Genomic DNA, 21,279 nt, shown 5'->3' with positions numbered 1-21,279 from the left:
GCTTTTTTCAAAACATTTCCCCATGTTTTTCTGGGGTCTTGCTATGTTGCCCAGGCTGGTCTCCAACTCCTGGGCTCAAGAGACCCTCCCAAGTAGCTCTAACTACAGGCGTGTACCACTGCACCCAGCCCCATTTATTCATGTCTTATTTCACTTGATCCTTATCCCATCCCAGGAAGGCAACAAGGGTGAGAACCCTGTGCTCAGGGAGGTTAGGTCTCTTGTCCAAGGGAACACAATTATCCAGAGAAGAGACCTGGCCAGAACCTGGGTCCTCTGAGTCCCAGCCGTGCCTCCCATGTGCCTTGCTTGCTGAAGCACCCCCGGACTGCAGTGTGAATATGCTGTGCAATAGTGACACGTTGGGCTTCCCCACAAGGCTCCACCCTGAGGTCTGTTAAGCTGTCCTTATGCCAGCCTATTTCTTGTTTTTTGGGCTTTTTTTTTTGGAGATAGGTTCTCATTCTGTCGCCTAGGCTGGAGTGCAGTGACGCGATCTTGGCTTATTGCAGTCTCGACCTCCTGGGCTCAAGAGATCCTCCCACCTCAGCCTCGTGAGTAGCTCGGACTACAGGTGTGCACCCCTCTCCCAGTGAATTTTTGTATTTTTAGTAGAGACAGGGTTATGCCATGTTACTCAGGCTGGTCTTGAACTCCTGGACTAAGTGATTGGCTTGCCTTAGCCTCCCAAAGTGCAGGGGTTACAGGCTTGAGCCATTGTGCCTGACCTATTTCTGGTTTTTAGGGCCCTGGATGTCAGGATGGATTTCTAAATAAGTAATAATAATAATACCCTCATCAAGATGTGATTTGCGTAGTTGTCACTTTATATAATATTATTTTCCTTCTGTGGCCTTTCCAAGTCTGAGACAGTCCCGAGGACTTCTTTTGGTTAGTTATTTGCAATCACCTGCAGGACACACACACGAGAAAATCATCAGGTTCACGTAACCGCAGAGCTGTGTGTGGCAGTTTCCTGTCTTTGTCCTCCTGGGCTAAGCTACTCAAGTGAGTCACTGGCAGCCCACACTACAGTAGCTCTTGCCTGAGGAGTTCAGATGATGTTTCGGAGAAAAAGATGCAATCACAGCTTTTCATTGACCTGTTAGGGTCTTCCTGTAAAGGGAGTCTTAGCCAGGAGTCCTGTGTGGGCTTCAGGGTACGGGGCATTTGAAGTCCCTAGAAATTATATTCCAAATGTGTGGATGGCATATTTTTAGATTTCATTTGTTTCTCAAAACTGCTGTTTGCAAGGCAGTTATGCACTGTGGTTGGGGCTATAACTGTTTCCAGAGGCTGTTGATCAGTACCTGTTAAACTTTTTTTTTTTTTTTTTTGAGACAGTCTTGCTCTGTTGCCCAGGCTGGAGTACAGTGGCATGATCTAGGCTCACTGCAAACTCTGCCTCCCAGGTTCAAGTGATTCTCCTGCCTCAGCCTCCCGAGTAGCTGATATTACAGGTGTGCACTACCACGCCTGGCTGATTTTTTTGCATTTTTAGTAGAGACGGGGTTTCACCATGTTGGCCAGGCTGGTCTCAAACTGCTGACCTCAAGTGATCTACCCGCCTCAGCGTCCCAAAGTGCTGGGATTATAGGCGTGAGCCACCACGCCTGGCCTGTTAAACGTTTTGATATGCCAACTTCATGATCCAGTGCTGTAAACTGCAGGAGATCCAGCTGCTACATCACAAATACTGAGACCAGTGTGCAAGAATTCTGTCCAAGGATGTTCATTGCACAGTGTAAGTAAGAGTGAAAAATAGGAAACACGAAAGCTTCATTCATTACACTCAAACTATGGAATACTATTTAGCTGTTCAAAAGAATGACGTGTATGTACTAACATGTAAAATGTGATAAGGTGTTAAGTGAAAAACAGCTGCAGAACAGCATGAAGACTCAGATCCTAGTTTTTGCTTAGAAGATAGTGTCTGTGTGTGTGTGTGTATAGATAGATAGATAGATAGATAGATAGATAGATAGATAGATATGCACATAAAGTTGAGAAGTCCACACACCAAGCTTTTAACAATGATTGGTGGGGCACAGTGGCTCACGCTTGTAATCCCAGCACATTGGGAGGCCGAGGTGGGCAGATCACCTGAGGTCAGGAGTTCGAGACCAGCCTGGCCAACATGGTGAAACCCCATCTCTACTAAAAATACAAAAATTAGTTGGGCGTGGTGGTGCACGCCTGTAATCCCAGCTAGTTAGGAGGCTGAGGCCGGAGAATTGCTTGAAACCAGGAGGCAGAGGTTGCAGTGAGCTGAGATCAAGCCACTGTACTCCAGCCTGGGCAACAGAGCGAGACTCTGTTTGGAAAAAAAAAAAAAACAACAATGATTACTTCTGGAGAGTGGAATTGGAGATGTAAAATGCGGGAGGACTTCTACTTTTTTACTTGATACACTCCTGTATTCTTTTAATATTTTTACAAAGAGTATGTATTACCTTCTGGAAAAAGAATAAAAGCTAAGGATTGCTGAAGGTTCACGTGTGACTGTCATTCTATGGACATTTGTTGAAAGGGTGAATGCCCTGGGCCACTTGTCTCCTCTGCTTCTCTGCTCTTTTGCTTGTACTTCCTGACCTTGGCTTGTCACCTGTCTGGGTTTATCCAGGCAGGTGCTCTCAGGCACCCCCAGGGCTCTAGTCGTATGTGACTCCAGGCTGCACACACTGTATCCCTGGGTTGGGGCCACTGCAAGGTTTCACTAGTCCCTCCGCCGCTGCCAGGGGCAGCCCCCACCCAAGGACAGCTGGTTGCTTGGCTCTCCCCCTTCTGAAACCTGTTACCAGGCATCTGTGCCTGTCCCGACTGCTCTTCCACGAACACAGGGCCTCTGCCCAGCTGCCTCGCGAGGCGTGCTGCCCTGTGGATCCCTGCTGCCATCTGGCCATGCTTTGGGATCTGGCCTGTTCTGTTGTGCTTGTATCTGTGGCTGGGAACAGCTGACGCTGGGACAACAGATCAGGACAATTGCCCCTGCCCCTGTTTCAGGTCCCCAGGGTGCTGCCAGGACCAGCTGCACGGAGACTTCCACAGCAGCTGGGGCTGGAAAATTGGTCTTAGGATTTGGCTGGGAAAGGCCCCTAAGCAGCCTTTTGTCCAGTCAGTCTCAGGCCAGGCTCCTTTGACATGTGCGTGGCGCCTCCAAAGGTGGACTCAGATGGGTTTTTCCCAATTTAGATATAAAAAAAACCAATTAATGATTAATGGCTACTATCTTTTTGATTTTCCGTTTTTCTCCAACAAACTTTTTTGGAATTTCTGCCTGTGACCACTTGTTGGCAAAAGGATGCCAGCAGACAGACAAATGAACAAGGAGCTGGCAAGAATCAATGGGAACACTTGGAAGCAGCCACCTGCTTATTTTGACAGTTTAGTTTTCTCCTCTGACCACGTGCTTATGGCTGCAGTTTCATATTTGGTTTTATAAGTGTCAGTTTAATTCAATTTAACATTTCTCTGCAAATTAAACTTAGTGAAGTCAGATGCCAGCTTTCCCCTTCTTTGGGGGCTCTGCCACAAGTACCATAACTCCCTCTTGCTCTAGTGCCTAAAAATGTGGAGGAGTCCTGGTCTAGTTCAAGTCCCATTTTACAGAAGAGCAAACTGAGGTGGTCCCTCATTGGCACAAAGTATCCGCCTCTTCCCCCCAGCTTCTATTACCAGGCATGGTGTCTCCTCTGCCCTCTCCTGGGCACCCCTTTCTTGTGACGGGGTTTCTTCTGGCTGCTTTTACCTACTTCTGCGTGTATCCGGGGCTGCTCCTTAATATTGATGCCAACTATTATTATCATTATTTTCAGAGACCGGGTCTTGCTATGTCGGTCAGGCTGCAGTGCAGTGGTGCGACCTTGGCTTACTGTAGGCTCCATCTCTTGGGCCCAAGCGATACTTCCACCTCAGCCTCCCAAGTAGCTGAGACTACAGGCATGCACCACCATGCCTAATTAAAAAAGAAATCCTGGCCAGGCGCGGTGGCTCACACCTGTAATCCCAGCACTTTGGGAGGCCGAGGCGGGTGGATCACGAGGTCAGGAGATCGAGACCATCCTGGCTAACATGGTGAAACCCCACCTCTACTAAAAATACAAAAAATTAGTCGGGCATGGTGGCGGGCGCCTGTAGTCCCAGCAACACGGGAGGCTGAGGCAGGAGAATGGCGTGAACCCGGGAGGCGGAGCTTGCAGTGAGCCGAGATTGTGCCACTGCACTCCAGCCTGGGTGACAGAGCAAGACTCCGTCTCAAAAAAAAAAAAAAAAAAAAAAAATCTTTGTAAAGACAGAGTCTCACTATGTTGCCCAGGCTGCTCCTGAACTCCTGGGCTCAAGCAGTCCTCCTTCCTTGGCCTCCCAAAGTGATGCAATTACAGGTATGAGCCATGGCACCTGGCCTATTATTTTTAATAAATAATTTTAATGCTTATTGTTATAAAAAAAAGTGTGTTCATTGTTAAAAAGAATTTGAGCTAGTGTGGAAGCTCAGAGGAGACAGCTCTCTGAGTTTACATTTAAAGACAGGGGGACCAACTCGGTTTTATTTGCCTGGGATGGTCCCAGTGTAAAACAGGAAGTCCTGCATCCTGGAAAACCTCTCAGTCCTGGGCAAACTGGGATGGTTGGTCACCTTACAGAATAGCTGGATGACCCTTGAGGGGGACTAATTTCCAATAATTAATGCTATGGGGGTCTCAAAGTATCAGGTTTTGGGTTTTGCAGATATATACCTGTTTATAGCACCGGATGGTGGAGTCTGGGCCACACACAGATACACAAAAATAAAATCATTCCTATGGAACTCACTCTTAACATGCCTGAGGAGTGTCCAACCTCTTTGGACAAGGCCACACTCTCATGTTCCTTTTCACTCAGCTTTAGCCACACAGAAATTTTGGGGATCCATGGGGGACTCAGCAGTTGCCAAGGTCTGCAGCCTCCTCCACGGGGTTCCCATCTAGCTCTCAAGAGGAAGGAGGGGGTTCTCAGTTGCCAGGTGGGCATGGCACTCCCGAGGCCAGGTGAGCAGGGCAGTGCCCTGGGGCTCAGGGCTGCTCCTGTTCTTACCGAATTGATCCAGTCGATGTAGTTGGAGACCCGCGTGAAGATGGAGGGCTTGTAGTAGTAGTTGCAGCCAAGGACCGACGTGAGGCTGCCGATGCCATGCACTTCCCACCGGCCGTCAGATGCCTGGCAGTTCAGCGGCCCGCCGGAGTCTCCCTGAGGAAGGCCAGAGTTATAGGGAGGTAAAGGGAGAGGAAGGGGCTGCCCATTGGAACCATTGTTCTCAATGCATTTCTATTGTTCTGCTGCAGGTCACTGTCCTCTGAAGCTGGCCCTTGTGGTCATAGCTCAAGGTGGTACCGTAATTCCAGCAAGAGCCAACACTTACTCTTCCTTAGAGCTGAGCTAAGTATGTTCTATGCCTCGTCTCATTAATCCTCACAAAATCCTATGAGGTAAATATTCGTAGTATCCTCAGGCCACTGAAGAGGAGAAACTGGAGTGTTGAGAGGTTGGGACTTGCCCAAGGTTGCACAGGCAGTTTGTAAAGGAGCTGAGGCCACATGCCAGACTTCAGCTGCCAGGCTCTTCCCCACTGGATCCGTCTTCCCGCGGGTGGGGTGGTCTATGTGGGCAGAGTGTGTAGGGCACAGTGTGATCTGAAGGGCGTGTGGATCTCCTTCCTACTCCATCCCCACTTCACTGCTAAGTCCAACACAGAGCAATTCCTGGTGGTGAAGACACTGTCTCCAGGAAGGTTTCCGTGGCAGCTACCTGGAGGGGACACACTGCGTCACTGATGAGAGTAATTCAACAGAAAAACCAGAAGTCATCTTAGAAAGGCCTTAAGCCAGGGAATACTTTCCTTTGGTTCCCTTCCAGCATAGAGGAAAGGATACGGAATGACAGTCATGAGAGACCTTGATGAGACCCAGGGAAGGACTTCCAGCAGTGAGATGGGTGGACACTACAAGGAGAATCTCAAAACATCTCAAAACAAGAACAGACAAGAACAAGCTCAGGGTTTTTTTTGAGTTTCATTCTGTCACCCAGGCTGGAGTGCAGTAGCACCATCTCAGCTCACTGCAACCTCCGCCTTCTGGGTTCAAGTGATTCTCCTGCCTCAGCCTCCCAAGTAGCTGTGACTACAGGCACCCACCACCATGCCTGGCTAATTTTTATTTTTAGTAGAGACAGGGTTTCACCATGTTGGCCAGGCTGGTCTTGAACTGCTGACCTCAAGTGATCCACCCACTTCGGCCTCTCAAAGTGCTGGGATTACAGGCATGAGCCACTATGCCTGGCCAAAGGTCAGGTTCTGATATATCTGGTACCATTTCCGGGTGCTTCTGCCAGGAGGTGGGAGGATGGACCTATTGAGGGATGGTTTTCCATAGCCTTTTCCCATCCCCAGCCACATTTTGTCATGGAGTGGGGCCCTTGATTTTTGGTACTCACGTTGCAGGTGCATATCACACCATCACCCCCAGCACAGATCATATTGGTCTTCACGGTGCTGCCCCACCAGCCAGAGCTGGAGCAGGTGGCATAGTCCACAACCAGCAACCGGCCCTGCTGCAGGTCATCAGGGAGAGCCCTGTTGGCTGAATGAGACCAGAGAGAAGGCATTAGGGACGCAGGGACTCCTGAGAAAAAGGAAGTGGTGGACCCCTTGTTGGTCTATACTGTGTCCTCACATTTGATTGGTTAGTGTGCTGGCCACTGGTGATTGGTTCAGCAGTGAACACCTAACTCAAGCTAAGCCAATGAGCTCCCTCCCCTGAGATTTTGAGATGGGGACTAAGATTCCGGTTCCAGAGGACGCAAATCTTGGAAGCTGTTGTCAATGGCTGACATTTTCTTCTACGCGCAGAAGAATGAAGTAGACCCACAAAGAAAGAAATTTCTAAGTGAGTGTTTCCTGAGTTTCTCACAGGCGTCCAGCCCCTGATTCTAGTCTGTTCCTGATGCCTGGCTATATCTCTACCCTTGGGTTGAAACTTTTAAATCCTTATAACAATTTCCCTTTTTTTGCTGAGCTAGCTCCATGGCTTTCTGTCACTTATCTGAAATAAGAAAGTGAGCCTCCTGGCAGTTAGAGCCCCCTCCTTGGGAAAAATATGCTGGTGTGGTGAAGGGAGGGCTTTCACAATGGCCCCCAATGACACAGCCACCATCACCTCCGTTACTGTTACCACAGCTATGAGTGGCAAGGATGAGATTAACATAATTTTTCACTTGCGACTGAAGCCAAGGGAAGTTAAGTGTCAGCCAGGCATGGTAGCTCACCCTGTAATCCCAGAAGTTTAGGAGGCCGAGGCAGGCGGATCACTTGAGGTCAGGAGTTCGAGACCAGCCTGCCCAACATGGTGAAACCTCATCTCTAGTAAAATATAGAAATTAGCTGGGCATGGTGGCACATGCCTGTAATCTCAGCTATGCAGGAGGCTGAGGCAGGAGAATCGGTTGAATCTGTGGGAGGCAGAGGTTGCAGTGAGCAGAGATTGCGCCACTGCACTCCAGCCTGGGCGACAGAGCAAGACTCTGTCTCAAAAACAAAAAAAAAAATTAAGCTTTTTGCTTAAGACCATTCTAATTAATAAGTAATTAACACTTGTATAACATCTTGCAACGTGTGATGCATTTCCACCTTTCACCTCCTTTTAGTCTTCACCGACACTGTTTCCATTGTACAGATGAGGAAACTGAGGTTCGGAAGTGGCTTGCCCAAGGTTTCACCGTGACTGAGAGAGCTGAGCCTAAAAGAGGAGCATCTGGATGCCTCCCTGCTCTCACTGTCTCAGATGAAATGCACCTGCCCCAGGGTTGGCTGGGAAAACAAACAGGTGGTTGTGCTTGTATCTTAATAAGCATGAAATGCCTCTTCCACCACCGCTCACCGCAGGATTTGATGTGTCCTTGTGTTTACAGATAAGCCAGTCAAGAGGGCAATGGGAATTTATTTGAGGATAGGTATGTGGATGTATCCCTGGAAAAACAAGTCATTGTACTTATGGGTTTATGTCATTAGGAAAAAATGTCATAATGTGATTAACAGTCATAATCTCATTATGGTCATAAGGTCATTATCACTCATCCCTTCCTAGAATCTTCCAAACCTCTGGTGATTTCACAAGGGAAGGGTGGGAACTCTGTTCCTCTTGGTGGCTACTGTCATTGGATCTCTGACCCTTGGAGTCTATGTCAAAGAAGACCCACCCTCAGCCAGGTTCTCAGTAGCAAGACCAAATGGCACAGGGGACAGCTTTTGCTATGGGGCACGGAGGGTCTGATGAGGGCTCCAGGGGCCTTTGTGGAGCTCCAGAGACCTCAGGTCACAGAGGAAATGCTGTTCTGAACTCTAGCCTTGGGCCACACAGAAGATGTCACATGATCTCTGTAACTTTCTTTCCATCATAGGGACAGTGACAACAACTAACACACAGCACCTACCACATGCCAGGCTTCCTGTGGATTATCTCCTTTAATCCTCTTGACAACTCTGTGATGTAGGTGCTATTATTATGCCTTTTTTTTTTTTGGAGATGGAGTCTTACCCAGTCCCCCTGGCTGGAGTGTAGTAGCGTGCAATCTTGGCTCACTGCAACCTCTGCCTCCTAGATTGAAAGGATTCTCGTGCCTCAGGCTCCCAAGTAGCTCGGACTACAGGCGCACAACACCACACTTGGCGAGTTTTTTATATTTTTAGTTGAGACAGGGTTTCACCATGTTGGCCAGGCTGCTCTCAAACTCATGACCTCAAGTGATCCGCTTGTCTCGGCCTCCCAAAGTGCTGGGATTACAGGCATGAGCCACCGCGCCCAGCCAATTATTTGCATTTTATATATGAGAAAAGTGCTGCATGGAAAGACCTAGTAATGTGTCCAAGGTGTCACAGTCATTAAGTGGGAGAGCTGACATTTGAACCCAGGCAGCCATCAGCCTATGCCATCCTGTCTCTCCAAGGCAGCCACATGCCCAGGATAACGTGAGGTGAGAGGCCCTGGCCAGACAGGGGTGACATAACCTCCCTTCTCTCCCAGGCCTCGGGGGCTCCTGGTTCCCACTTACTCTGCAGCCTTCCCCAGCCCGTGACGTAGCAGGGGTAGTTGTTGGGTAGAATGGTGCCGGCAGGAGGGAGGCAGGCCAGCTGGATCTTGTCGGTGAGGGAGACGGGGTTAGCCAGTTTGAGCAGGGCAATGTCGTTCCTGGGTGAGTGCAGAGGCAGAGCATGAGGACAGGGTTGACTTTTTCTGCCCTGTGGGGCTTTGGAGGGCGCTGGGAGCTTGTCATCTTCCCTGTACGTTACCCCAGGTTGCTCTGACTGGCAGGGCCCACAGGGCATGTTTGAAAATGCAGAGGGTCGGCCAGTTGCGGTGGCTCACACCTGTAATGCCAGCATTTTGGGAGGCCGAGGCAGGTGGATCATGAGGTCAGGAGATCGAGACCATCCTGGCTAACACAGTGAAACCCAGTCTCTACTAAAAATACAAAAGATTAGCCGGGCCTGGTGGTGGTGGGCGCTTGTAGTCCCAGCTACTCGGGAGGCTGAGGCAGGAGAATGGTGTGAACCCGGGAGGCAGAGCTTGCAGTGAGCCGAGATTGTGCCACTGCACTACAGCCTGGGTGACAGAGCGAGACTCCGTCTCACAAAAAAAAGAAAAAGAAAAAGAAAAAAGAAAATGCAGAGGGCCTTGTTGAAAGGGGGAAGGCAGAAGAGATTGTGTCCTACTCCAGGGACAGTCACAGGGTTGACGGCACTGTCTCTGTGTCCCCAGGACTTGGCATGAAGTAGATACACGCTCAGCAGACAGGGGCCCTGCAGGCTTAACTGGCAGCAAACCCAGGTCACTCTGGCAGTCTTTGCTTCTCCCTCCCCAGGCCACATCCCCACCCCAGACATCTTTGGAGCTGGTTCCACATCTAAGAGGCCAGAGCTCCTTCCCCCTCCCTATAGAGGAAGCAGAGGGGGTGTGGTGGGGTTGAGACCTTTGCCTCTGTGAGACCCCCATCTGTTCCCTGACAACCTCAACCCAAAGTGCACCCAGAGAGAAACGAACCCTTTGGAGACCTGGTCAGAGTTCCAGTCCTTGTGCACCACAGTCTTAGAGACACTGACAGCCAGCGAGCCGGACTCCGCAACGTAGAGGTTGTGCTTGCCCAGCTCCACGCGGTAGGTCCTGGAGGAGCTGGGAGAAAGGGGGCCCAGGGAGAGGGTCACCTCCAGAGGCCTGGCTTTGGATAATGCTGGGGATAGACCCAAGTAACTGGCTGCTGCGTGAGCCCCTAGTTGGGACTTGGGGATCTTTCCTCCCTGGGACAATCAGTTACTTATAATAGAGCCTAAAGTATATAACGTAAGAACTATGATCATATAATAATTGTTACTATACTAACTATAAACTACAATTTAAAATAAATGTTGTAATAGCACAAACCCTATAGTATTATGGAGGAATGAGATGAACACAGAGAAAACAGGTGTCATTTGCTCTCAAGGAAATTTTCAACCTTTCATTTTCAGATGGGGAAACTGAGGCCCAGAGAGGAGTAACTGAAGAGTCCCACTGTTAGTGAGAAACCAGAACTAGAAGCCAGGACTCCTGACCGTAGGCCTCTATTAGTATCCCCATCACCTTCTAGAGCTTATTATAAATTAGATGGGAGAAGGGATCGCTCCTGGTAGGGAGTCACACCGACCCAGCAGAAACTCCGGTGAGTTCCAGCTGTGATGAGCAGAGGTCACGGACAATGAAGAGGATAAGTGAACAACCTTGCAGAACCTTGTGGGCCTGTATAATTTGTCTGCAATTCAGAATTAGCTTTCACTGAGCACTTACTAAGTGCCAGGCACTTTAGCAAATCAACTGCTGAGTCCACACTAAATTCTGTTACTCCATTTTCTGCAGGTGATGGTATTGAAGCTTTGAGAAGTCAGTTAAGTTGTTCAAGGGAACCCAATTCCAGACACTGAGGCCACATGTAGTTTCCCCAAGAGGGCAGAGATTGGGCCTTCCCCTCCTCTTCATCCTCCCTCAGTGCCTGCCTGGCACAGACACTCCATCCATGCCATGAAATGACCCATGGGTGGGCCAACACACTGAACCATTGATTGATGGCAGCTTGTGTCTCGGCCAGGCTAGTGGTTATTTGCAAGCCTGCTTTATGTAGCGTGGTTCAGGCCATTTGAGCCCGCAGCTCAGAAATGAGCACTGGCTGGTGAGCAGGCCAAGCACCCAGGGAATGGCAGTTACCTGATGCAGTGGGCAGCTGTCAGGACCCAGTTGTTGGCTATCAGGGACCCTCCGCAGGTGTGGTACCACTGGCCATTGGAGCTGTACTGCAGGGAGACCTGGGGAGAAGCACAGGAGCTCTGTGGCTATAGCTGGGTTTGAAAGAGCAGGGCCTCCCTGCACTCCAGTTTCCCAAGAACAGGGCTGGGACAAGGGTAAGGGGGAGTGAGGCACTCACCTCAGGTGCACAACTTAAGGGGGCACCCAAAACCTCAGCCACGAAGATAAAAAACATTTTAATGCAATCTATAGTAAGAGAAAATCAGGCCAGGCATGGTGGTTCATCCCTGTAATTGAAACACTTTGGGAGGCCAAGGCAGGAGGATGGGTTGAGCCCAGGAATTTGAGAACAGCCTGGGCAACGTGGTGAAACCCTGTCTGATATGGTTTGGCTGTGTCCCCACCCAAATCTCATCCTGAATTGTAGTTCCCACAATCCCCATAGGTCGGGGGAGGGACCTGGTGGGAGGTAATTGAATCATGAGGGTGGTTACCCCCATGCTGTTTTCATGATAGTGAGTGAGTTCTCACGAGATCTGATGGTTTTATAATGGGCCTTTCCCCCTTTTGCTCAGCACTTCTCCCTGCTACCGCTGTGTGAACAAGGATGTGTTTCCTTCCCCTTCTGCCATGATTGTAAGTTTCCTGAGGCCTCCCCAGCCATGCTGAGCTGTGAGTCAATTAAACCTCTTTCCTTTATAAATTACCCAGCCTCAGGTATGTCTTTATTAGCAGTGTGAGAACGGATTAATACACCGTCTCTACAGAAAACACCCCAAAATTAGCCCTTGGGTGTGGTGGTGCATGCCTGTAGTCCCAGCTACTCGGGAGGCTGAGATGGGAGGATTGCTTGATCCTGGGAAGTCTAGCTTGCAGTGAGCTGTGATTGCACTGTGCTCAGCCTGGGTGACAGAGTGAGGCCGTCTCCACAGGGGACACCCTGTCAGCTCTACCTTGAGAATTTGTGGAGTCGTTGCTACCCCTTGGTCACTACCTCAGCTGCATGTACCAATCATCCTCTCTTCTCAATGATCAGTCTAGTCTCCCATCTCTTCTCCCCATTCCCACCCACATTTTCTCAACACAGCAGCCAGAATGATCCTTTTTGAATGGAAGTCACATGACTTCTCTTCTCTGCTCAGACTCTCCAGTGGCTCCCCCTTTACAGTTTGCAAAACTTAAAACTGTCTGATGACCTACTAGGCCCTCTGTGGCTTCTCTGACCCCATAGGCTCCCACTCTTCTCTCCTCCAGCCACACTGACTTCCATGAAGTTCTGCAAATACACCAAACCCACTTCTGCCTCAGGGCCTTTGCACTGGCTCTTCCTCCTCCCTGGAATATTCTTGCAAATATCAGTGTAGCTCTTTCCTTCACTTCCTGTCGGTCTCTGCTCAAGGTTACCTTCTTCATGAGGCCTTCTGTGACCACGCTATCCCAAACAGTGTGCACACACACATACATGCACGCTCATGTACATATGCACACACAGACACACTCGTTTCTTTCCCCTTACTCTGCTTTACTCTTCATAGTGTCTTTCGTTTTCTGGCGTGTTATTAGTTTACCCATTCAGTTGTTTATTGTCCCTTCCACTTTATTTTATTTTATTTTTTGAGATGGTGTCTCCCTCTGTTGCCCAGGCTGGAGTGCAGTGGCACGATCTTGGCTCATTGCAACTTCTGCCTCCCAGGTTCAAGCCATTCTCCTGCCTCAGCCTCCCCACTAGCTGGGATTACGGGTGCCTGCCACCATGCCCTGCTGGTTTTTGTACTTTTAATAGAGACAAGGTTTCACCATGTTGGCCAGGCTGATCTCCAACTCCTGACCTCAGGTGATCCACCTGCCTCAGCCTCCCAAAGTGTTGGGATTACATGCGTGAGCCACTGTGCCTGGCCACGTCCTTGTTTTTAATTAGCCACTGGGCATTTCTCATTTTTGTGACATTAAGGGGCCTTAGATGAACTGGCTTTTTAAAAGATGTTTAAAATTGGACCAAGTGAAAAAAGACACTTAAAAGTATCTACTCCCCCACCCCAATTTAAAAATGTGCTGAAACCATCCTACGGATGTGAAATTTCATCCACATAATACGTATTATTTGTGGCCAGCAAAGTGTAGCTAAGAGAACAAGCACTGAACCAGATTTGAATCCTCATTTCCCTCCAGGCTAACTCAGTGCCTTTGGGCAATTCTGTAACCTTTTCAAATCCCAATTACCTTCTCTGGAAATGGGGAACATAAGCCACTGTGCAGGGCTCTGAGGGTGAATAATACTGTAATTACAATAGCTGGCTGGGCGGGATGGCTCACGCCTGTAATCCCAGCACTTTGGGAGGCCAAGGCAGGTGGATCACCTGAGGTCAGGAGTTTGAGACCAGCCTGGCCAACATGGTGAAACCCTGTCTCTACTAAAATACAAAAAAATTTGCCAGTGTGGTGGCACACATCTCTAATTCCAGGTACTCAGGAGGCTGAGGCAGGAGAATTGCTTGAACCTGAAAGGCGGAGGTTGCAGTTAGCCGAGACTGCACCACTACACTCCAGCCTGGGTGACAGAGTAAGACTCTGCCTCCAAAAAAAAAAAAAAAAATTGCATTAAAATATTATTCCTGTTGGCCGAGTGTGGTGGTTCACACCTATAATCTCAGCACTTTGGGAGGCCGAGGCAGGCGGATCACCTGAGGTCGGGAGTTAGAGACCGGTCTGACTAACATGGAGAAACCCTGTCTCTACTAAAAATACAAAATTAGCCGGGCGTGGTGGCGCATGCCTGTAATCCCAGCTACTCCAGAGGCTGAGGCAGGAGAATCGCTTGAACCTGAGAGGCAGAAGTTGCAGTGAGCCGAGATTGTGCCATTGCACTCCAGCCTGGGCAACAAGAGTGAAACTCTAACCAAAAAATATATATATATGTATATATATATAGATATATAGATATGCCTCAGCCTCCCAAGTAGCCGGGATTACAGGTGCCCGCAATCATGCCTGGCTAATTTTTGTATTTTTAGTAGAGGCAGAGTTTCACCATGTTGGCCAGGCTGGTCTTGAACTGCTGACCTCAAGTCATTCACCCACCTCGGCCTCCCAAAGTGCTGGGATTACAGGCCTGAGCCACCACGCCTGGCCTATCATGGACAGTCTCTTAATCAAGGAGCAGAAGAATGAACGCTGGCTTCTCTAAACACAGTGACTGCTGCGTGGGTCACTCCGAATGCTCAAGGCTAGTGGGCTGCTAGTTGCTCCTCCTACTTAAATTAGAAACTCATCCTGATTCAGCTGGGTTTGCTCCTAAAGCAGTTTATATCAATTATGTTTGCAATAATGAAATTTGATTAAATATGTAACCAATGAAATATGAGTTCAGAAAGAGAGTTGTGAAACAAAGTTAAATGCTTGGAAGAGACTGAATACCATGATTCCTAAAATTTGCTCTTGAATTAGTGTCTGTCAGAAAATGGAAAGATTGGGGGGAAAAGTCGTAAAAGTTGGGATGGGCTCATAACTCAGATTGCTTTATGAACGTCTCAAAGTTATTCTGCTTTAAAGAAATGGACTTGTAGATGAGATATTATGGGGTGTGGTTTATATGAAAAAGACAGTTAAGAACTCAAAAATTTGTTTACGTAGTCTAAAATAAAATTGTTTACATAGTCTAAAATAAAATGTTTACAGCATATATGATTTAAAATAATTTCTTTATAACCAACTTTTCATTTACTCAGTCCCAATTACATCAGATAAATGAGATTTTACTATATTTGTTTGCGTCAATGTAAGCTTTACACGTTTCTTTTGAAATTCCCACTATTAACGCGTCTTAGTAATTTGTGCCTGTGCCCCACTCGGCAGTTTAGTCTTAATATCACTATTATATCAACTTAAGAAACATTTATTTTCCTTGGTAACATTGATTTGCCTGTAGTTAAAGATTAATCTGCATGAATAGCACTGATTGGTTCCTTAAAGCAAGGAATATTTGCATAGGTAGTCTTGAATGGTTCATAGGATAATGGTACATTTGAAAGCAAGCCTCTGATTGGTTAACAGAGTAAGACTATAGTTTGTAAATTTGTTTATGGGCAGTGGGGAGGGGACAGCTCCTTACTGCAGCTGGAGGAGGCACCTCTCCCTCCACTCCCAAGGTTGCCAAGGCCACAGAAATGTATCTTTTTTTTTTTGAGATGGAGTCTCTCTTTGTTATTCAGGCTGGAGTGCAGTGGTGCGATCTCAGCTCACTACAACTTCTGCTTCTCAGGTTCAAATCTTTCTCCTGCCCCAGCCTCCCGAGTTGCTGGGATTACAGACATGCGCCACTGCACTTGGCTCATTTTTTACTATTAGTAGAGACGGGGTTTCACCATGTTGGCCAGGCTGGGCCCAAACTTCTGACTTCAGGTAACCCACCCACCACGACCTCCCAAAGTGCTGAGATTACAGGCATGAGCCACTGCGCCCAGCCGGAAATGTATCTTGTTGGTGAAGTTGCCTGTGTTGCTCTCTGAGTCCCATCAATCCTAACTTTGCCAGCACAATAGACCCCATGGTGAAAGGGCAAAGGCGGGATGTAAAGGGAGTGGGGCAGGGACGGGGGGAAGTACAGTGTGGTCGACTCACCTGCCAGGGCCAGCTGTTGGGCCTCGCTTCTTCACCTCCAAGCATCCTAGACATATCAGGCGGGTAACTGGAGACCCCACAACTGAGGGCTGTGAAAAGAGAAAGGGTCTTGAGTGCAGGAAGCAGTGACCCACACAGTGTAAACTATACATGCTGCATTCTGAACCCCCAAATAGAAAACCTTTGTTCTAGAAGGATCCCAAGAGGTCATAAAATCCTGCTCTTTGCTCCAATTCTTTGAAACTCCATTCCAGTTTTCTTATGATTATAGGTCTGAATGCAGTAGGGGTTGGGTGGGGGCGAGAGGGGAGGACAGGAAGATCCCATTCTCAGCCCCACCAGGGGGTGGGAAACCAGTGGCTCTGGGTGACAGGGCTTACCTCCAGCCACCAAAGTGGACAGCAGCAGGGTCCTAATCATGGTGTGTCCGTGGGAGTTCTGTAAGCGTGGCCCTGGATAAGGCCCTGGTTTTATGAGCGAACTTATCAGTGAGAGATACGCTAGGAGCATGCAAGATGGGGATTTTCTCAAAGCCCAGTGGAAAAAAGAGCTTGTGTCCAAATATTTTTTTTTCCATTTTCTCCCAACTGTCACCCTAGAAATACTTTTAAAAGATGCCAAGGGTAGATATTGGAATATGGGTTCCATCTGTTTTAAAGAGATTATGTTGTGTGTTAGGGAAGGAAGAAAAATACTAATTGTTGGTCCTTGGAGTTGTGTTTTCTTTTCTTTTTTTTTTTTTTTCCCTTCCTGGGTACGACTGAGGAGAGGAGTTGTGTTTTCTTTCTTTTTTTTTTTTTCTTTTTCTTTCTGAGATAGAGTCTTGCTCTGTCACCCAGGCTGGAGTGCAGTGGTGCTATCTTGGCTCACTGCAACCTCTGTCTCCTGGGTTACAAGTGATTCCCCTGCCTCAGCCTCCCTAGTAGCTGGGATTACAGGTGTGTCCCACCATTCCTGGCTAATTTTTGTATTTTTTAGTAGAGACAGGGTTTCACCATGTTGGCCAGGCTGGCCTCAATCTCCTGACCTTAAGTGATCTGCTAGCCTCAGCCTCCCAAAGTGCTGGGATTACAGGCTGAGCCACCGTGCCCAGCCAGGAGTTGTGTTTTCAATGAAAAGATTAAGGTGGCCTGCTGAATCCACAGTGTTCTAAGGCAGTATTTCTCAATGGGGCTGGTTCAGCCCATCAGGAGACATTTGACAACATATGGAGACATTTTTGTTTGTCATAGCTGGGGTTGATGTATATTGGCATCCAGTGGACAGACAGCAGAGATGCTGCTAAACACCGACAACGCACTGGGCAATAGGACTTGCCCTGCCCCAAATGTCAATGGTGCTGTGTCCGAAATTGGTGGGTTCTTGGTCTCACTGACTTCAAGAATGAAGCCACAGACCCTCGCGGTGAGTGTTACAGCTCTTAAGGTGGCGCGTCTGGAGTTTGTTCCTTCTGATGTTCGGATGTGTTCAGAGTTTCTTCCTTCTGGTGGGTTTGTGGTCTCGCTGGCTCAGGAGTGAAGCTGCAGACCTTTGCAGTGAGTGTTACAGCTCATAAAAGCAGTGTGGACCCAAAGAGTGAGCAGTAGCAAGATTTATTGCAAAGAGCGAAAGAACAAAGCTTCCACAGTGTGGAAGGGGACCCGAGCGGGTTGCCACTGCTGGCTCGGGCAGCCTGCTTTTATTCTCTTATCTGGCCCCACCCACGTCCTGCTGATTGGTAGAGCCCAGTGGTCTGTTTTGACAGGGCGCTGATTGGTGTGTTTACAATCCCTGAGCTAGACATAAAGCTTCTCCACGTCCCCATCAGATCAGTTAGATACAGAGTATAGACATAAAGGTTCTCCAAGGCCCCACCAGAGCAGCTAGATACAGAGTGTCGATTGGTGCACTCACAAACCCTGAGCTAGACACAGGGTGCCGATTGGTGTGTTTACAAACCTTGAGCTAGATACAGAGTGCCGACTGGTGTATTTACAATCCTTGAGCTAGACATAAAGGTTCTCCAAGGCCCCACCAGAGCAGCTAGATACAGAGTGTCGATTGGCGCACTCACAAACCTCAAGCTAGACACAGGGTGCTGATTGGTGTGCCTACAAACCTTGAGCTAGATACAGAGTGCCAATTGGTGCATTCACAGACCCTGAGCTAGACACAGGGTGCTGATTGGTGTATTTACAATCCTTGAGCTAGACATAAAGGTTCTCCACATCTCCACCAGACTCAGGAGCCCAGCTGGCTTCACCCAGTGGATCCTGCACGGGGGCTGCAGGTGGAGCTGCCTGCCAGTCCTGCGCTGTGCGTCTGCACTCCTCAGCCCTTGGATGGTTGATGGGACTGGGTGCCATGGAGTTCAGCCCTTGGGTGGTTGATGGGACTGGGTGCCGTGGAGCAACGGGTGGTGCTCATCCGGGAGGCCTGGGCCGCACAGGAGCCCATGGAGGGGGTGGGAGGCTCAGGCATGGCGGGCTGCAGGTCCCGAGCCCTGCCCTGCGGGAAGGCAGCTAAGGTCCCGTGAGAAATCAAGCGCAGCGCCGGTGGGCTGGCACTGCTGGGGGACCCAGTACACCCTCTGCAGCTGCTGGCCCGGGTGCTAAGTCCCTCATTGCCTGGGGCCGGCAGGGCCGGCGGTCTGCTCCGAGTGCAGGGCCCGCCAAGCCCACGCCCAGCCGGAACTCCAGTTGGCCCGCAAGCGCCGCATGCAGCCCTGGTTCCCACTTGCGCCTCTCCCTCCACACCTCCCTGCAAGCTGAGGGAGCCGGCTCCCGCCTTGGCCAGCCCAGAAAGGGGCTCCCACAGTGCAGCGGTGGGCTGAAGGGCTCCTCAAGTGCCGCCAAAGTGGAAGCCCAGGCAGAGGAGGCGCCGAGAGTGAGCGAGGGCTGTGAGGACTGCCAGGACGCTGTCACCTCTCAATGCGGGCGGACTACCTGAAGCCAGGAGTTCAAGACCAGCCTGACCAACATGGCGAAACCCCGTCTGTACTAAAAATACAAAAATTAGTCGGGTGTGGTGCTGCATGCCTGTACTCCCAGCTACTCAGGAGGCTGAGGCAGGATAACCTCTCAAACCTTGGAGGTGGAGGTTGCAGTGAGCTGAGATCACACCACTGCACTCCAGTCTGGACAGCAGAGCAAGACTCCGTCTGAAAAAAAAAAAAAAAAAAAAAAGGACCAGCCTGGACAATATGGTGAGACCACCTGTCATTACAAAATTTCTTTTAAAAAGTTAGCCAGGTGCGGTGACACACATATGTGGCTCCAGCTACTCTGGAGGCTAGGCTGAGGCAGAGGGTCACTTGAGCCTGGGTGGCAATGGCTGCAGTAAGCTGCAATTGATTCTTCTGCCTCAGCTTCCTGAGTAGGTGGGACTACAGGTGGCGGCCACCATGCCTGGCTTATTTTTGTATTTTTTTAGAGATGGGGTTTCACCATATTGGCCAGGCTGGTCTCAAACTCCTGACCTCGTGTTTGTCTGCCTCGGCCTCCCAAAGTGCTGGGATTACAGGCATGAGCCACCACGCCCAGCCGAGTTCAAGTCTTTGATCCATCAATTTTGAGTGTGGTGGTCTGGACAAGCCACTTATCTTCTGGGCCTTAGTTTCCTAGATAACCATCCAGGCCTGGATTGCAGGATTGTTGTATGGGTAAGAAAATGGGTGGGAAAGAATTCTGTAATCTCCCTAGGATGGTGCAAAGGTGAGAAAGATTGGGTGGGGGGCAGAATCCCATGGGACTGGATGTCAGAAGACGTGGGTTCCAGTCCCAACTCCATCCCATACTCCCTGTAACAGTTTGGACTCACTTATGGTCTATATCAGTCACTACAGCAACCAACTATTTCTTAAGTCTCATATTTTATCTTAAAGGTTCATGTGAATTTGGCGTTCTGCTCTGTATCTTTGTTTGTTTTAATATAAAAATAAAGTGTCCTGTATGAGGCCACTGAAAAAATACCTGCTGTGAATTTGCTGTGTGACCTTTGGCCAGTCCCACAGGCTTTCTGGCCTGGGGTGCCTATCTACAAACAGGGAGAGGAACAGATGCTCAGTCTGTTCCATCACGTTGCTGTCAGGATTTTTTTTTTTTTTTTTTTTTTGAGACAGAATCTCACTCTGTCACCCAAGCTGGAATGCAGCAGCGCCATCTCGGCTCATAGTAACCTCCATCAGGAGGTTCAAGCGATTCTCCTGCCTTTGCCTCCCGAGTAGCTGGGATTACAGGTGCCCGCCACAATGCCCGGCTAATTTTGTATTATTTAGTAGCGTCAGGGTTGTACCATGTTGGTCAGGCTGGTCTGGAACTCCTGACCTCAGGTGATCCACCTGCCTTGGCCTCCCAAAGTGCTGGGATTACGGGGGTGAGCCACCGTACCCGGCCGCTGTCAGGATTGGAAAGTGACACAAAACTTCACTCAGTTGTGCTTAAGCCAAAAGGCCATTCGTTGGGCCACAAAATGGCAAAGTCCAGGAGCAGAGCTGGATTCAGCGCCCTGGTGATGGTCCCTGGACTTGGCTTTTCTTCATCTTTTGCTTCTGCCTTCTGCTTTGAGGTCTCATCTCAGGCTCCGTTAAGTGGCCTGTGGCTGCTCCGGGTTCTCCCTTCCTTGAGGACGAGATCACGGCAGCATCTCTGGTCCGGAGTTCCTCAACTGCAGCAGTGTTGACATTTTGGGCGGGATGATTCTTTGTTTTGAGGGCTGTGTCTATGTCTTGTGCTTTGCAGGAGTTTGACAGCATCCCTGGCCCCAGGCTGCTAGATGCCAGTCCCTACCGCTCCCTACACAGTTGCCGCAACTAAAAATGTCTCCACACATTGGCAGATGTATGCTGGGGAGCAAAATCACCCCGTCTCCTCCTTCCCCTCTCATTTTGCTTTGTAGCCTCACATCCCCTCATCCTCACACCAGTGCAGTGAATGAGTGACAGCCCTTTGGTAGCTCCCGGCACAAGTCGTGCAACCTCTCTGATTGGACCTGTCTCAGGTCACATGCCCAACCCTCAGCCAATCGCTGTGGTGGGGAAGGGGATGCAATGTGTTGATTGGCCAGGCCTGGCTCCAGCCTTGGTCCTGGGCCATGAGGTTTCCGCAGAACCTCCGGGATCCCATGGGGCAGCGCCTGCACAGAAATCCAGGCTTCTGTGCTGGGAGGGGAGGAAAGACAGGCAGAGGAGGCAGAGTGCAGGAAGCCGCTACAGCCCACTTCCTTCGCTGGAGCTTAATGCTCCATTTATATGTTGTTTGACAATGATGTCAGGTGTCAGGTTCTAAAGTGGGCTGGGTCCTTGAGGTCTCAGTAGGGCAGGGTAACGCAGATGCGAAATTCTTTTTTTTTTTTGAGACAGGGTCTCACTCAGTCACCCAGA

General features: G+C 49.4%; 1 protein-coding gene across 1 annotated transcript; it reads right to left on the bottom strand.

Moving 5' to 3' along the window:
• Nucleotides 1-804: 804 nt before the first annotated feature.
• Nucleotides 805-16,626, bottom strand: LOC100597738 (chymotrypsin like elastase 2B). Its single transcript, XM_003279952.3, has 8 exons — nucleotides 16,301-16,626; nucleotides 15,921-16,009; nucleotides 11,265-11,362; nucleotides 10,071-10,199; nucleotides 9,082-9,218; nucleotides 6,469-6,614; nucleotides 5,074-5,226; nucleotides 805-910 (listed from the first exon to the last, which is right to left on the bottom strand). Exons 1-8 carry the CDS (start codon nucleotides 16,566-16,568, stop codon nucleotides 893-895), a joined length of 1,038 nt encoding a protein of 345 aa, XP_003280000.2. The 5' UTR covers nucleotides 16,569-16,626; the 3' UTR covers nucleotides 805-892.
• Between the last annotated feature and the right edge of the window lie 4,653 nt (nucleotides 16,627-21,279).

Source organism: Nomascus leucogenys, chromosome 24 (genome assembly GCF_006542625.1).
Source record: "Nomascus leucogenys isolate Asia chromosome 24, Asia_NLE_v1, whole genome shotgun sequence".
NCBI lineage: Eukaryota > Metazoa > Chordata > Mammalia > Primates > Hylobatidae > Nomascus > Nomascus leucogenys.
This window is presented reverse-complemented; position numbering and strand designations above follow the sequence as displayed.

Bases quoted from the DNA above. Each gene is read 5' to 3' on its own strand.
- LOC100597738 (XM_003279952.3), bottom strand. From the start codon at position 16,568: ATGGAACCCATATTCCAATATCTACCCTTGGCATCTTTTAAAAGTATT. The intron at 16,010-16,300 runs GTAAGCCCTGTC...CTCTTTTCACAG, and splicing joins GTCCACTTTGGTGGCTGGAG to CCCTCAGTTGTGGGGTCTCC. The intron at 5,227-6,468 runs GTGAGTACCAAA...GGCCTTCCTCAG, and splicing joins GTGTGATATGCACCTGCAAC to GGAGACTCCGGCGGGCCGCT.